The sequence below is a fragment of the Platalea leucorodia genome (assembly GCF_965183815.1).
Source record: "Platalea leucorodia genome assembly, chromosome: 9".
Classification (NCBI taxonomy): domain Eukaryota; kingdom Metazoa; phylum Chordata; class Aves; order Pelecaniformes; family Threskiornithidae; genus Platalea; species Platalea leucorodia.
In genome coordinates, this window is record NC_138831.1 from 8,849,833 (window position 1) to 8,865,272 (window position 15,440).

General features: G+C 43.0%; 1 protein-coding gene across 6 annotated transcripts in view; it reads left to right on the forward strand.

Moving 5' to 3' along the window:
- Positions 1-3,854: 3,854 nt before the first annotated feature.
- Positions 3,855-15,440, forward strand: part of SLC25A26 (solute carrier family 25 member 26) — a 114,758-nt gene continuing 103,172 nt past the window's right edge. For 4 of the 6 annotated variants that reach the window (XM_082321805.1, XM_082321803.1, XM_082321802.1 and 1 more), the window contains exons 1-3: positions 3,855-4,019; positions 6,009-6,165; positions 7,842-7,951. In XM_082321805.1, the coding sequence (XP_082177931.1) occupies positions 3,987-4,019; positions 6,009-6,165; positions 7,842-7,951 (300 nt within the window). In that variant the 5' untranslated portion in view covers positions 3,855-3,986. Of the gene's footprint in view, positions 4,020-6,008; positions 6,166-6,254; positions 6,681-7,841; positions 7,952-15,440 lie in introns of those variants that run through there. The other 2 variants (XM_082321806.1, XM_082321807.1) reach the window with 2 other exon arrangements.

Genomic DNA, 15,440 nt, shown 5'->3' on the forward strand with positions numbered 1-15,440 from the left:
TGGTAGGTGTTCAAGGAGGCTGGTGACAACATTGTCTCCTGGAGAAGGAAGGACCAATGTCCCACCTTTCCAGTGCATGGAGCCATGCCGCTCTCCTGTGCACTGATGTGGTCTCGGGGAAGGCCCTTTGCTCTACACTAATTTCACAGTTCTGTAGCTGTTTGTAATAAAATGGGACAAACCAGGTTTTTATGGCCAAAAGGTTATGTTTTGTTCCCAGACTCTGAATTAACAGGCCCCCTCTGCCATGCTGTGCTCCCATGGTGCCTGACAGCCTCTTGGGTGCTGCATGTGGCCATATCATTGAAATTCCCCCTCCAGATGGCCTCCCTGGCCCCATTGTGTACCTGCTTAGTATCAAATTAAAGGGATCCTTGAGTCTTTTTTTTCACTATGTTTATGCCAGGATAAATTTTTGTAGCTGATAAATTTCCATCTGCTTTTCACAACAGTGGGATGGGCCCAGTTTCTCAGGAAGGAAGAGTTGCAGGGTGTTGTCCGAGCTGAAGCAAAAACAACGATCTAAGAAGGGCTGACTGACTGGAAGGGGTTGGCTCTGACGCGCCAGAATTGCCCAGGAGAAAGATAATAAACAGAATGAGGAGAGCAATTGCTTTAATAAATAAACTGGAACATGTGTGCGACTGATACTGCCAAGGGCTGATAGATGCCAAGAAGTCTGTTTTTAACATCTGCTCTTCAGCAGCCTTAATATGTTATGACCAGATCACTGCATCTTAGCTGCTGGTGTCAGACGTCCTGTAGCAGCTAGAGACTGGGGAGGGAAATACACACGAACAAGCATATAGACATGCATATATATACACATACAGGCGCTTTTGTAGATCTGCACTGCTGTACCAGTGGAAGGATTAATCATGTGAAAACAATTCAAAATGGTGCTTAAGTAGCCCTGACAAGGAGGACCCATCAGCGGCTGATATTCGTTCCCTATGATCTCTTTTTTGCAGAGTATAAGCTAGAGGATTGCTATGTTGTTGGCAGCTCATATCCCACTCAGTGCATCCATAGATGCAATATGTTCTTTATCATACTGTAGTTAAAAGGCTTTTCATCTCTTGCCAAGCCTTTTATGTGCTGCAAAGGCTGAGGGAAGCAGGTGAGGTGCTGCAGGCATAATGGTCATTTTAAAAAGCACTCTTACCAGCCTGCAGGGAAGGGCAGAGAAAGAGAGGAGCAGGGAATGAAAAAGGAGATGAAAGGAGGGGCTGAGCGAAAACCCAGTGGCCACCAAGCTGCTCTGGTGCTGGCAGAGCCAGCAGTGGCAGCAGCATGGACACAACTGTCTACTTTCTCCTCTACTGCAGGGTATTGCACCCACAGCACCTGGGAAAAGCACCGTGTGGCTGTTCTTCAGCCTCCCCAGCTTGCCCTCCAGCCCCTGATCTTCAGCCACAGCTGAAAGCGGCTTTGGGAGAAGGTACAGGACTGTGAAGGAGCTGAAAACTGGGTTGAATGAAGGTATGCGACCAGGAACATCTGTCCTTCAGGTACAATCGGGCATTTCCTTTGCCTGTGCTAGGTTTTTCTGCTCAGCCCATCTTCTTCACTTGCAGTGGAGATGCTGGAGGACACTGGCAGCATTTTCTCGCAAGGAAGAAAGGACGTGAGAAAACAGATCTCTCTCTTCACTCAACTTACTCTGCAAGCTCGAGGGGAGTCCATTGAAGAACTTAGCACAAAGATTGATGTTTGGCTTGCAGCATTAAGCAGAACCTGTTCATTTAAGACAGGACAGTGGCTTGGAAGAATAGGAGGTTGTGACCTCTCCAATGCAGCAGCAGTTCTTCTGACAGAAGGTGATAAATAAAAGAGTCACTGCCACAGAATGTATCTGAAAGCTTTGCACCGAAAAATGTGAAAAATGCTTGCTATGACCCCAAGAACCTTTACATCAAGAGACCCCCTGGGCACATGTGGGGAATAAGGTCTCATTTTAAGTGCTGCCATCAGTGGGTTGTACGGGGATAGCAGTAACTCTAAAAGCATGCTTCATTTACTGCAGATGTCTGATTTTTCCCTCAGTATCGCTCTAAAGTACCTAATTTAATGACAGACGTGGACTTGGAAACGGAGGAACTTTCAGCTTTTGTGTTTATTTAGCCACTTACCAGAACACCAGCTGGAAACGGTAGATTTCAGATCATTTTTATTTCTGTCTAAATAGCAGGGTTCTTTCAGAAAGCCAGGTACTCTGCTGGGTGTTACTATAATAACTGCTCACAGTCCAGTCTTCGCTATATTACAGCTGAAATATGTAACTGTGGCTCCTGCTTCTTCCAGGAATCAGAACCAAAGTTTTCAGGAATTAATTCCTAGGACAGCAAACTGGCCTGCCTCAGGCTTCATGCACAACGCAGGCTTTGGAGGAAAGGTGGTCAGACAGCCATGCTGGGGACAGGTGTGCTAGTAACGTCAAAGAAGTCCATTTGTTTGATCATGTCCTGATATGAAAACACGAAGTGATTCTCGATAAACACAACAAGGCCTAAATTAAAATATTCATAACCCACCAGATTATTGTAAAAATCATAAATTAGGACCAGAAAACCAAGGAGCTGCCTTAAAAATCAAAGGAGGTTGAGAAATTTAATACATTCAGTTTCTTTCTATTTTTGCCTGCAGAGCTTTGAGCTTTTCACTCAAATGAAAATGAAGACTAAATTAAATGAAGACTACTCTAACATCACCTGTCTCTGGGGACTGAGGCCGTTCAGAAAAAAATCAGTGTTGCAGGAGAGCTCTAATAAACTTGCTGGAGTTGGCAACTCCACTTTGACGTCAATCACTACGCTGCCAAGGGCAGATGTGACAGGGACAGGACAGCGCCGTGCTTCCCACTGCAAGCACCCTTAGCAGTTTGATGAAGAGCTGAGCTGCCTGAAGGCCGTTACCGATGCTGAGAACGTGAGGCATCGTCACATCCTCTGCTGCTACGTCCAAAGTCTTCCCAAGTGATGCATTCGCAGCCAAGGAAATGTTGAATTGAAGCCTACCGATTTTCCGGCTCTGCATGCACTACAGTGCTCTCCAACACTCACTCCTTCTCCCTCCCCTGGAATCGTATTTCCCGTAATTTCAAGTGTGGTTTCCTGCTGGGTGAGGACTCTGTGCCAAAACCCTCTTTGCAAGTTTTGAAACCACCATGGATTTGAATGGCCTTTGTGGAGAGGGGTAGAGGCCTCAGAGACACAAATACAAAATACAGAAGCGTTTCTGATGGGACAGGAGTGAAAAATGGCATTTTCCCTGCCAGAGAGAGCTAATGCACCTCCCGGGAACGGGTAGGAGAGAGGACCCTGGCCAGGATTCATTATTTTTTCCTGCGCATTGCTCCCATCTCTGTTCGCAGGAACGGCCCACAAGAAGCCCGTGCTGGCCAGTGCCAGCAGGACCACGCGTGGGGTGCTTGCGCTGCGGACATGAACTGAGGAAAAATCTCAAGCGACTTCTGAAATGTTTTCCCCTCAAAATGCCTGTTTTTTCCAGTGGACTTAGGTTTGCTTTCTGAACAGATCCCAGCCACAGGTGGAAGGAACCACGGTGGCCACCAGAGCAGCACCTCAGGGCCACCTGGGCCCAGCCACCCCTCAGGAGTGGGGGCAGGAGGAAGCGCTTCTCCCCCCTTTTCTGGACGGGCACGGCTGCTAGCGTATAGCAAATCACCATTAAGTGATAACTAATTAACGTTTAGTGATAACTGATGGGTGCTTTCGCAGCGCTATCGCTTTCATGAGAGGCTCTGGGCTGAGGAAAGGGCAGGCTGCGGGCAGCGCCGTCGCTGCCCGCCGTGCGCATGCGCGGCGCACAGGCGCTGTGGGGACGCGCTCCCGCCTGACCGCGGGTCAGGGGCGGCAACATGGCTGCGCCCGTGTGCACGCCGCGGGCACGGCTGGAGCGGGGGGTCTAGTGCCGTGCCGTGCCGTGCCGTGCCGTGCCGTGCCGTGCCGTGCCGCCACCCCTGCATGGAGCCGCGGGAGTCCTGGGCGGCCTTGGCGGTGAGTGCGCGGGCCCGGGCCTGCCCGTTGCCAAGGCGACGCGGCGGCCTCGGCTGTCGGCCCCGCAGGCCCGAGGCCGGCGCCGCGCTGAGGGGCCTTGCTTCGGCTCCTCTTGGCCTCCGCAGCCGCCCCCGGGCGGGGGGTGTCGGGGCCGTGGGGAGGCCGTGACCCTGGCGGCAGTCCGGCGGCGCTCCCGCTCTCCCGGGCCCAGCCGTTGCTGCCGGGCGCGTCCGCGGTGGAGCGTGCGCTTTGCGCCGCGTTTCCCGCCCTCAGAGCCGCTTTTTAGCGCGTACTGCCGGCAGCGTGGCATGCAAAGCTCCCAGCCTCCATAGCTAGGGGCCTCCCGGGAAATATCCAGCGCTCGCTCCCGGTCCTGTGTGGAAAAGCACGGACGCGCTGCCCTGTGCTAGCGTGAGGCGAGCTGCAGGCCTGCGCCTGCCGGCAGAGCTCCGCTCCCTGCCCCAGGCGCTGCGGGGCTGCCAGCCGCAAGGTCGTGGTTCGACGCATTTGGATTAGGGCCTGGTTTTATTTCGTTATTTTGCTGGAGTTAAGTTTAACGGGTATGCCCAACTCCTGGTAAAGGTTTTCAGCTGTTCGATTTCTGATAATGCTACTGTTACTGAAAGGTGGAGGAGAAGGTGCGTTTTAGTTGTCTTATTGTCTAAAAATCATTACTGTTTTCTGCAGGTGGCGTAAGCACACAGGTATTGCCGCCCTCTAGCAGGTGCTCTGTTAGCCGCTTCACGAATTTAAATGACATTTAGGATATAGAACTCTGAAAACTAAAGAAGCAATTAGTAACTTTTGATTCATGTTTTAACAGATGGCTAGATTAAATCTGATCAATGTTATTTTGAGCAGATAAGGATTTTGATGAAAAAGAGTGAAGAAAAATCAATGCATGCAAAATAGCCAACTAGATTAAAAGAGTAATTAATTTATTGATTAAAACTTTAGTAGTAGACAGTGAACACCTCTGAATCCTCTGTTGGCCCTGAAAAAAAAAAAAATCAGAGTAACACACATGTGATTTGTTTTCAGGCAGAGTTAAAAATCTGTGCAGCTGTTCTACATGAGGTAGACTTCAAACTATGTTTTCTGTTCTGAATAATAATGAATCTAAATAATGTTTCATAATGGATTAATGCTAACTATTGATATTTTTTCTTTTCTTTTTTTTTTTTTTAAATGAGTTTTTCTATTTACTTCAGTCTCCTCCTCCTGTTTTTCACAAGTAATTATTTTCTACTGATCAGCCATGTCCTGGGGAAACTAAAAAAAAAAAGTCATCTAGAAACACAGACAATGGGAAAGTACTGAGCTTTAATTGAAACTATTTTTTTAGGGTTTGGTTGTAAGAATTGCATTGGATAAAAACCTTCCTTCTCCTTTTCCATATGACTTTGAAAACATCTTTATTTAATATAATTTTTTTTTTTTCCTGTAGACTTTTGTCGGTAAAGGAAAATAAAGCAGTTTTACTTTCGGCTTTGTTCAACAAAGGAAATGGGGGGGGGGTAATACTTTAAATGAAGACGCTTGCTAGAAAAATGTGAATGTGCTTTCTAGAGATGCTTACAGGAGAAGCAGAATTGCTCCTGTCTTTCCCTGATCTTATCACACAACTTCCCAGAGGTGTTGGTCATTCTGTGCTCTGTCATCTTGATAAGTGGCATTCACTGTCTTGCTTTTCTGTGCAGTGGGTAGGTGTTGCATTGCTTTGCTTGTACTATTCAAAACACTGAGATTTTTTGGAAAATACCTTAAAAATGGTTTAAAAGTTGTAATATCACTTTCTTTTGTTGAAGCTTCCTTGTTATAGCTATAGAAGCTATTGAGGTCTGTGTAAGACTATCGTTTATAATTTGACCTCAGAAAGGATACGGTCAGTGGTGCCTTGGTTGAGGCATGCCTCAGTTACTCACATAAGCACCACAGCTTCACCTCTGTGAATATTAATGCACTTTACTCCATGGTTTTGTCTTGAAGGCTGGTGGAGTTGCTGGTGTCTGTGTTGACTTGATCCTTTTTCCCCTGGATACTGTAAAAACAAGACTGCAGAGTCCTCAAGGATTTAGGAAGGCTGGTGGTTTTCGTGGCATCTATGCTGGTGTTCCTTCCACTGCTATAGGATCCTTTCCAAATGGTAAATTTTCTCTGGATTATGCTTTGTCTTCTTTAAGTGGCAACTTATGTAGCATAGGACGTTTATGTCCATGGCTTCCTCTCCTGCAGGTGACTTTGGATTCTGTGAGTCCGCGTCCAGCTGTGAAGAACAGTTTCTAGAATTGTACAGTATTGAACAAACTCTTTGAGCAAGCCTGGAATGAAGGCTGCTGCATGTTTACTCTGAAAAGCAACCCTTACTCCTTGGAAGTGTTCCTGGCTATGTCTTGCAAGCCTGCCCTTATTTATAGGGGCACACCACAGCATTTCCATGTGCCAAAGAGGGCTTCAGTCTCGCTTGCTCTGGACGCTTTTGTCATGACCTGCTCTTTCATGGCATTGGAAATGAATCAAAATTCGAAGCGCTTGAGCACTGGAGGTCTTTGAGCTAATTGCCCTGGAGATGCTATGCCAGTCTTTTTCTCCCTGGAAACAACTGCAACACTTAAAATGAGAAGACACGAGGAATACTTTTGAAATGGAAGCTGTAAAAAAGTAAATGCTTGTAGTCCCTGCAGAGAAAAGTCATCTAAAATTCCTAATGCCTTTGTCCATTTTGCCTTTGTAGGGTGGGATAAAAAAGCAGCAAGCCATGCTGTCAGTAGTACATGTTAGGAGAACTTTGCTGACAAATCCACTGACACCTTCAGATGTTTGATGTCCTTCATAAGATGATATAAAAAAATTCAGTTCTTTATCTTGTCTGCTCTGTTATCTCCTTTTGAGGTGATAAGCATCTTTTGATTAGCAGAAGGCAATTCACATAGCCCTTCTTTACAATTAAAATCTGTTCCGCCGCAAGACATGTCAGTTTTTTCAGGATTTACATCTTCAAAATCTGAACTGTGGTTTTATCTTTCCAACGTATGACTGAGAACTGAAATTATCTTTAGGAGAAGGAGTAACCCTTAAGGTGCAAGTGCCTTTGTAGTTGACTGTTGCAGTGAATAAACACAGCTCATGTTGCTATGCTCAGTTTAGTTTTGTATGTTTCTTGTTCACTGGACAGGGCTTTTATAAGTCCTTCAGAAGCTTGGAAGAATTTTTTTATGGAGCTTAAGTGCAAACTATTAAACTGACAATAGCTAGGAAGAAGTTATTAATAACTGCTACTGAAACAGTTTTGCACATTGCAAGGTAGCAGACTTTTATTAAGTACCTTGATTTTTTTTTTTAAATTTTCAATTAATCAACTGATTTGGGTGGGGTTTTTGTTGTTGATGATTTTTCTTTGGTGTTGTGTGGGTTTTCTTTGTTTGTTTGTTTTTTCCAAAAAATAAAGACCATCCAATTCAACCAAAAGTCCTCCTCTTTACCCTTCCTGTTTATGAACATGGAAGATACAATTTTTTCAAAGCCTACTGGACATTCACGACTAATTAACACATCTTTCCTTATCTCAATACTAAATATGGCCTTAAGTCCTGACACCTTTGATATTAATGGGAGGCTTGCCAGTGATGGCCAGGAGCATGAACTTCTGAAGGAATTATCCCACAGATTGTGTTGATACTGTTGTACTGTTTTGGGGCAAAAATATCCTGTTTTTGACTACAGTTGCAGAGTAATAGGTAGCAAAATCCACCTCGACATGTGTTTGTGCTAGTTTTGTGATGGAGGAACAGTTAAATGACTGCATGTATTCTTGAATTTCAGCTGCTGCATTTTTTATCACCTATGAGAATGTGAAATCCATGCTGCACCATGACTCTACATCTTACTTGACTCCAGCAACACACATGGTGGCTGCCTCCCTTGGGGAAGTGGTAAGAAAGAGGTTCATATATTGTGTGTCAGTGGGAGGAGAGGAAACCATTCAATTATAAAAACTCAGGTTTGGCGTCATATCTTACTTTGAGTGTTGACCATCTTTGTACTTGTGCCAGTTCTTACAAAAAATATTATTTATTTGTTAAGGAAGTGTTGGCACTTGTAAGGATCATTTCAAAGTGAACAAATGAGTTAGTAACAATTCTTAGTAGGCCTATTGACTGATCTTGCTGAGTCAGTAGATAATAGAAGCGTGGATTGTTCCAAAACATGAATATACCTTCACATTGTAGTGGTTGTGCATCAGTGTTAACATTCAAGAAAGGCTTTTATGGCCTTTCAGCTTCATGTGGGGTAGTCATGGAAAGAATTTTTGTTTTAAAAATAGCCATAAGACAATGATGTTATATGTAAAGTGGGTAGGTGTCATCATCTGAAACCCATGCATATTGATGCGCAAGAACCAGTATTAACTAAATTATTAATTATCTCCCTCTCCTTCCCTCTGTGCATTCACATTCAGCCAACACCATTTACCAAAATATTTTATTGTATTTATAAACAGACTCTCCTAGTGGACATACGAAGTGATGTGACAGGATAGGGCAACTGGTGGCTGTGTAGCTTCACTTACCAGACTATGTGTAATGCTTTCCTGATGAAGCCTGTCTCAGTGGAAGGTGTCACGGGTGATCTAATGAACCTTTTTCCCTTGGGATAGACATCTGTATGTTTTAGTGACAGCTTTTCACATGGTTTCTCTGATAGCTGCAGCCCTTAGTTTAGTGTATTGGTTGGATAAAGATACATGTGAATAATGAAAATAGTTTCTATATACAAGCTTTTTAAAAACTCTTTCCTGCCACTTTTTGGAAAACTGGCTGTGTTTCTTATCCATTAAATCCATTGCTTTGTTCATAGCAGGTTCTGGAGCTGCAAGTAATGGTTTGCTTTGCCTAGGTTTATTCAATACCCGGAATAATTGGGACCAAATTCTGTTTAACACTTTAGATGATCATTAACAAAGGTCACAAGAGAAGCCTCTCTCGTTTTGATGCTTAGGTTGCCCTTGCCTTGTTAACAGTATGGACTTTGCAGAAATTGTGTGTGTGGTTTTGTTTGTTTGTTTTATATTGTAAGTTACAAGTGAAATAGCATTAACCTATTGAATTTAAATAACAAAATACCTCTTGCCCTTGTGACTTTCCAATCTGGTATATCTAGGCTGTTTCCCAGCTTATATTGATCACTCCTTAGAAAATTTTTTTGAGAGAGAGAAGGAAAATTTTTCAGTACTAAGGAAATATCAAGGCTGTATTTGAAAGTGACTTTATATTCCATTTTAAGATCATAAAATTAATTTCGTTGCCAACATGCAATGCCAGGATGACTGGACAACCTGTAGATCAACAGAGCTAAACCTTCAGCTCTGGCAAGAGCTGAGTGCGTGACACTCCATAACAGGAACTTCCCATGCAAATAGGCCGTAGTGAGTGTTGAAAGAGAACGCTTCTCCATGTGATCAAACGATGACCATTCCTGTCTGATCCAGATACAAACTTGTCTATAGGTAAATACTGCTTTATTCTGGAAGCTTGAATATTCTGTTTTTAAAAACAGTTTCTGAGGTTATTTGCAAACAAAAAGAGCAAGGTTGCTTTGGGTTAGCTGAATCAAATATATTCCAGGTTCAGCAAAATCCTTCTTTCCCCAGATGCTACTCTCGTTTTTAACTGCAGAGTTGGCACGGTGCCTTGGCAGTGTTCAGGGCTGGGTGTTCAGCTGTGAACAGTCCATTGCTGTTCCTGCCAGCGCCGTCCACCTCCTTTCTCCTGCTTTTGTCACACTGGGTGTTTCCTGGCACCACAGCCATGAAATGGGGTGCAAATTGCTTTGTCTCCACAAGTTCGGGGGAGGGAAATGGGCTATATGAAACTAGCTTTTCTGGCTCTTTTGCATCTTAGACTTAGCCCATGATGTGGGGCAGAAAAATCTATTGTGTATGTGGTTCCATGTTCTGCTTTTATTAACTGAGATTTTTCATCTCTTGGGATGCTAGCTTCTTTCTCTGCATTACAGGTAGCTCTGTATTTGTACTCCCCGTGCTGGCTTAGCTTACTTGTAGGTTGGTCCCAAGCTACCAGGGGTGCAGAGGGATCTATGCGATTTTAGCTTAGCACCAGGTGCCTCGCTACTATAACAGCATAGCCTAGCTACTTCCCACAGGGAGCAGTTCAGCTCTCCCTGCTCTCTGTGGGTTCAGCTTTGATTCCCAAGTAATTTTTATTCTGTGGAAAAGATACTGATTAGATTGAATGGGAATTAGCCAGGGAACTTAATTTAACATACCAAGCACATGAAGATAGGTGAATGCAGCACCTACTAACCACTCTGGTAGTGGTTATAGGCAGGAGTAGATAGAAGGTGATAGATTTAGGGCTGGGTGGGATGTGTTTGTGTTGCTGCCTCAGGTGGATTCTTTTTGATCTTGATTAGAGCCTGTGCTGTCAGGTTATGACTTCTAACTTAAGGCAATGCACAGAACTTATTTCCATGGAAATTCTATAAAGGCTGTTAGAAATCAGCAAGAGGTTCTTCACCACTTCACCAATGCATAGCTCTTAAATTCCTTGTTTGCCTGATATCTCATGGAACAGCAGATCCAAGAGGTGTTTTAAGCTTCTTAAGTGCTGTTTCATAATCAAGCAAAATGATGATTTGGCTCGTGAAGAGGTGCCAGTGCTCTGTGATAAAATTCACTGAAAAAAAAGTCTCTTTTGCGAATCTGTTATTTATAGTATACTTCCTCTGCCTGTGAGGATTCTGTGAGAAAACTATAACTGGGTAATTTAATCAGCAGCAGCCAAAGAACAGTTGGCTACAGATGACTCCTTGCATGATTACAGAACCTGCTGCCTGTATTTTCAAAGGTGGTCTGTAGGTTTTTTGACCCTTACAACTCAGGCACTTACTGATTTCATTTTCAGTCTGACAAATGGAGATACAGCATAGTTAAATAAGTTGCTCGGGGCCGTCTCATGTGCTTGGCTCTTGCTACTCTAAGGCCAGAGAAATATATAGTGATAGCCGTTGAAACGGCAATCTGGCTTTATGGTGTGGAAACTGCGATGTTCTAACAGCCATTTTTCAGCTAGTAAGATTCTGCTTTTTGCTAGCTTTTCTTCTCCTCTTGGTGTGATGGGCGAACTAAGCTGTAAAATAATTGAGATAGGGATTTAGAGATTTGCTACAATAAACCTGTAATAAAAATAGCACAAAGCAAGATCTTCTCACATTTGTTTTATATAAAGTCTTAGCTGATCAATAGGAATACATAAACTATTCCAAATTGCATCAGGGTGAAAGTTATAATTATAGCTTTATTGATTAGTCATTAAGTTTTAATCAGGGCATAACCACTGGGACTATTATTTTGTCAGTAGTTTTTTTTAATACGTACTTTTCCTCCTTTGTACACTTTAATAATTGCTATGATATAAATTGCTTTTAAATGTGACATAATAAGCCAAAGACTCTGCCATGTTAGGATTCCCAAGGCATCTCTTTGCATTTCCAAACTGTCTTTTTACAAAACGGAGAAATTAAGATTTAGAGCAAGAAACTGATACTGGATTTCTAGGTTTGCTGCTCCTTCACTGGTGAGCATAAATGAGTCAGCTACCTTCTTGTGCATCAATAAAATGTGAATATGTGCTAAGCTTAAAGGTATGTTAATGCTGGCTAATCTGTTTTGAATGTGACCCAGTAAAAATAATAAAATAGGTAAAGAGGAAAAAATGCAAAGGTTGCATCAAGTTAAAATACATGCGAGAAATTGGTAAAATGGGAGCTCTTAGTTTTTATAACAGCCATTCTTCTGTATTGTTTACAGCCTGTGTAAATTCATGGGAAACACAGTCCCCTGGAACTGGTTTGGTCCAATTTCCCAGTTCCAGGCTAGGAGGCACAAACCCAAGCAGTAAAAAGGCAGTGGGTGTAGTGTGGAGGGTTTGGTGTGGTTTTGGTTTGGTTTTGGGTTTTTTGGTTTTTTTTTTGTTTTTGTTTTTTTTTTCCCCCCTTTTCCTTTTAGGCAGGAGGAATATAGAAGGCTAATCTCATCTCCCAGAGTGAGATAAAGAAAAGTACATACAAAATCTGACCCTGTTAAACATAATTATTTTTTCCTATAACTGAATCTTGCTGTACAGGGACTATGAATATCCCATAATATATGAAAAATTACTTACAAAGACACAGCCAAAGCTCTAGAGGGCAGATACATGGTATATCATCTCATCAAGGAAGAAGGCTGAAGAATATATGAGTTACCAAGGGGGGGAAAACCCTTATTATACCACTTGTGTAACTGTAAAATTTGGAGATAGGAAACATACTTACTGCATCCAGGGCTTTGGAATTTTTCATCTTGACTCCACATTGCCCTGTATGTTTAGTCTGCCTGTATCTTTACAGTAAGCTGCCAAATGTGCTTGGAAAACATGATATCATAGGGAGTGGAAAGGAAAACCAGATGTTCTAAAATTTTACTTTTAATATTCTAAGGCAGTGTAAGTAACTCTGCGAAGGAGCAGTATTTTTAACCTCCTAGTGCCCATTTTAAATAGTAACCAGGTGTGTCTTGCAGATCCAGAGTTAATTGTACAGCTCCAGATTGATTTGTACAGAATTTTTTTTACGTCAGTTTAATATGACAGTGTATACTATTAATTACAAGAAACTTTGATAAGGAGAAGTCTTCCTCTGGGCCGCCCCCACCAGCCTCCTGCAAACATGGTTTTATGGGACAAGTTTAAGTTTGTCCCAGTTTGACCGATGAGGTTTCCTTCATGAGTGCCAAACTGGTTGGATTCAGCACAGTTAATTTTGCATTCTGCTGGCTTTTCCGTGGAGGTGAGAATAAAGTTGTTTGGATCACGTTCTAGAGAAGCTAGCTGACAACAGCCTTTTCTGTCTAATATTTAGATATTGTTATGGTTACGATCTGAGCTTTGCAAGATATTTAGTGGAAGTTTTGGGCTGTTGCCTGTAAATATCAGGTTCACTCCTATCTTTCTGACCTTTTATTTTTTTATTGGCTGTTTTTGGTGATGTCTTGCACCCCCCCCCCCCGGCTCTGTAGGAAAGCAAGCTACCCGACTTTCAGCTCACTTGTGAGAGAAAGTGTGGGGGAGGACTGAGGACCAGGATGGGAGGTAGATGTCCTGTTCTGATGGCAGCTAGTGGTGGTGACCATGCTCTGGAAGGAGACGATCAGCTGAAGTTATTGAGGTGCTTTTGTCTTTGTGTAAGTTTGCAGAGTACTTTAGGATTACAGCTCTGGCGATGTGTTGACACTGTGCAGTGCATCCCCAAGGCTGCAAGATCCCAGGTTACCTGCAATGAAGTGGTGTGTCTACAGAGTATGGTGTATCACCAGAGTAACTCGGATCCTGAAAGCTGCCTAATCATATTAGTGACTCTGTGGCTGCATTTGTTTGTCCTGTTAAATTTTTAGCTGATCCATGATACTTTAGGTTCCTCATCTGGCTTGTTTTCATCCTGCTTCAGTGTCTCTACACTGTGGTCCCTTGAGTTGTATAAATGCTGGACAAGCTCATGGGTCTAGAAAGGTGTTTCTGGTCTGGCTGCAAGAATGCTAAAACTTGTGCTACCTACTAGGCTTTAATGGAGCATCAACCTTGTAAGAAAAGATGGAAACCTCATCTGTATTCTTCTGAGACAGCTCTGAATGGTTAGGTACGAACTGCTTCCTTTGAAGGTGATAGGCTTGGCTGTCCTTCCGCAAGAAGGATTTTGGCATAGCCTCTCACTTTTTTCCAAAATTTGGGAAAGGAGGGATGTTGAATCAATTTGAATTGACACTTCCAAAAGTTTGTCACTTCACTGGGGAGAGGGGATGAGAATGGCTGACATGTCGTACTTGACATAAGCTAAACCAAATAGCAGGGGAAACATGCTCAAGAGAGCAACAGCTAAAGCATGGAAATGCAGCTGGACACTTGTTTCACTGCCTCATCTTGGCTTAAATAAGTAGGCGGGTGGTGTGACATTGTCACCTCGTGTGGCTCCACAGGGCAAGGTGAGGACAAGTATTTCAAGGTGAAATTCCAAGCTTACTTGTGTATTCCAGTGTATTGACACTTAAGATACTTTTGTGATAAGAGCAAAGTGTGTGGTTCATCTGTGATTAGCATCTGACCCTCAGTATTAATAACTTGGGAATTTTTTATCTGCTGTTGGGATATGTCAAATAAAAAAGCTTCTTAATGCAGGGATTATCTTTCTGGGGAATTCAGATAGCTTTCTCTACTAGCCCTAACTTGTTTCGTAGAAGAAGCAAGCGCAAATGCAAGCAAGTTTATAGTTTACAAATCATGATTCTGTAGAGTGACATTTTGAGTGTGCTTTTAATTCAAATAAAGAAGGAAAGTGCATGTTTTAGATTATTTTAGGCTTGGTTTTTTTCCTGGGGGAAAAAAAAGGCATTTTAGACATGAACATCTCTGTCCATGAATCAGCCCCTTCTTCCCTCTGCCCTGGCAGTATCTTTTTGAAGCTGTTAACTAGTTTCAGTTTAATAGAAGAACAGCAATCTCCAAAAGTGTATTGGTATGAATTCCATGTGAGTAACTGGCTAGGTCAGAGAAGAACATTGCTATTAATGCCCGTTCTGAGGAAAAGGCAGAAGCATGAGTCAGACAAATCCACACAGTAATGTCATGAAAGAATCTCCAGCAGGATAATTGGTCAAGGCTTTGCAGCATCGTAAGCCGTAGAAGATCAGCTTGTAGGAGTCCAGTCTAACAGAGATGAAACAGCCACTCACATCAGACATGGAGTTAAGATTTTAGCTATTTGAAACTCCAAAACTTGCATGTTGGAAGATGTGGCTTTTCAGTTAAACAGGCAAGTTGGATGCCTTAGGGAGGGTTGCTTCTAAATCAACAATTGTCTGCTGCAATGAAGAGGTGATTTAGCACTTATTGTGTCTAGACTTTGGGCTAATGGTTTTGAATTTTTAACTATCATTTTCTAAGAACTGAACTAAGAATTGGACAAAACTGGTTTTAAACAAAAAGCTGCATTTTCTGCTTTGCTTCCATTCTCCTCTCAACCAGTGTAGTATGGGCTGGCAGACCATAGTATTCAAAGTAGTATCGAAAGTCTGAGAGCAGTCAAAGTTCGATGGGACCTCTTCCACAGTACTTAAGCTTTTTTTGCTATTTTCATTGATCAATGCCTGTCATTTTGGGTGCGACTCTGTCTCTTGTGCTGCGCGTATCTGGATGCGTACAGGCATTGAGAAGGGAAACGTGCTGACCCTGGCAAGATGAGCAATGGTGGGGAGTGCAGCAACGTAGGTGGTCTTTTGAATTAATCATGGTGGATTTTGAAATATTCATAAATTAATCTAGGTGAGGTCAGGTCTGCAATACAGATGCTGCAGGATTTTTGCCAAATCCT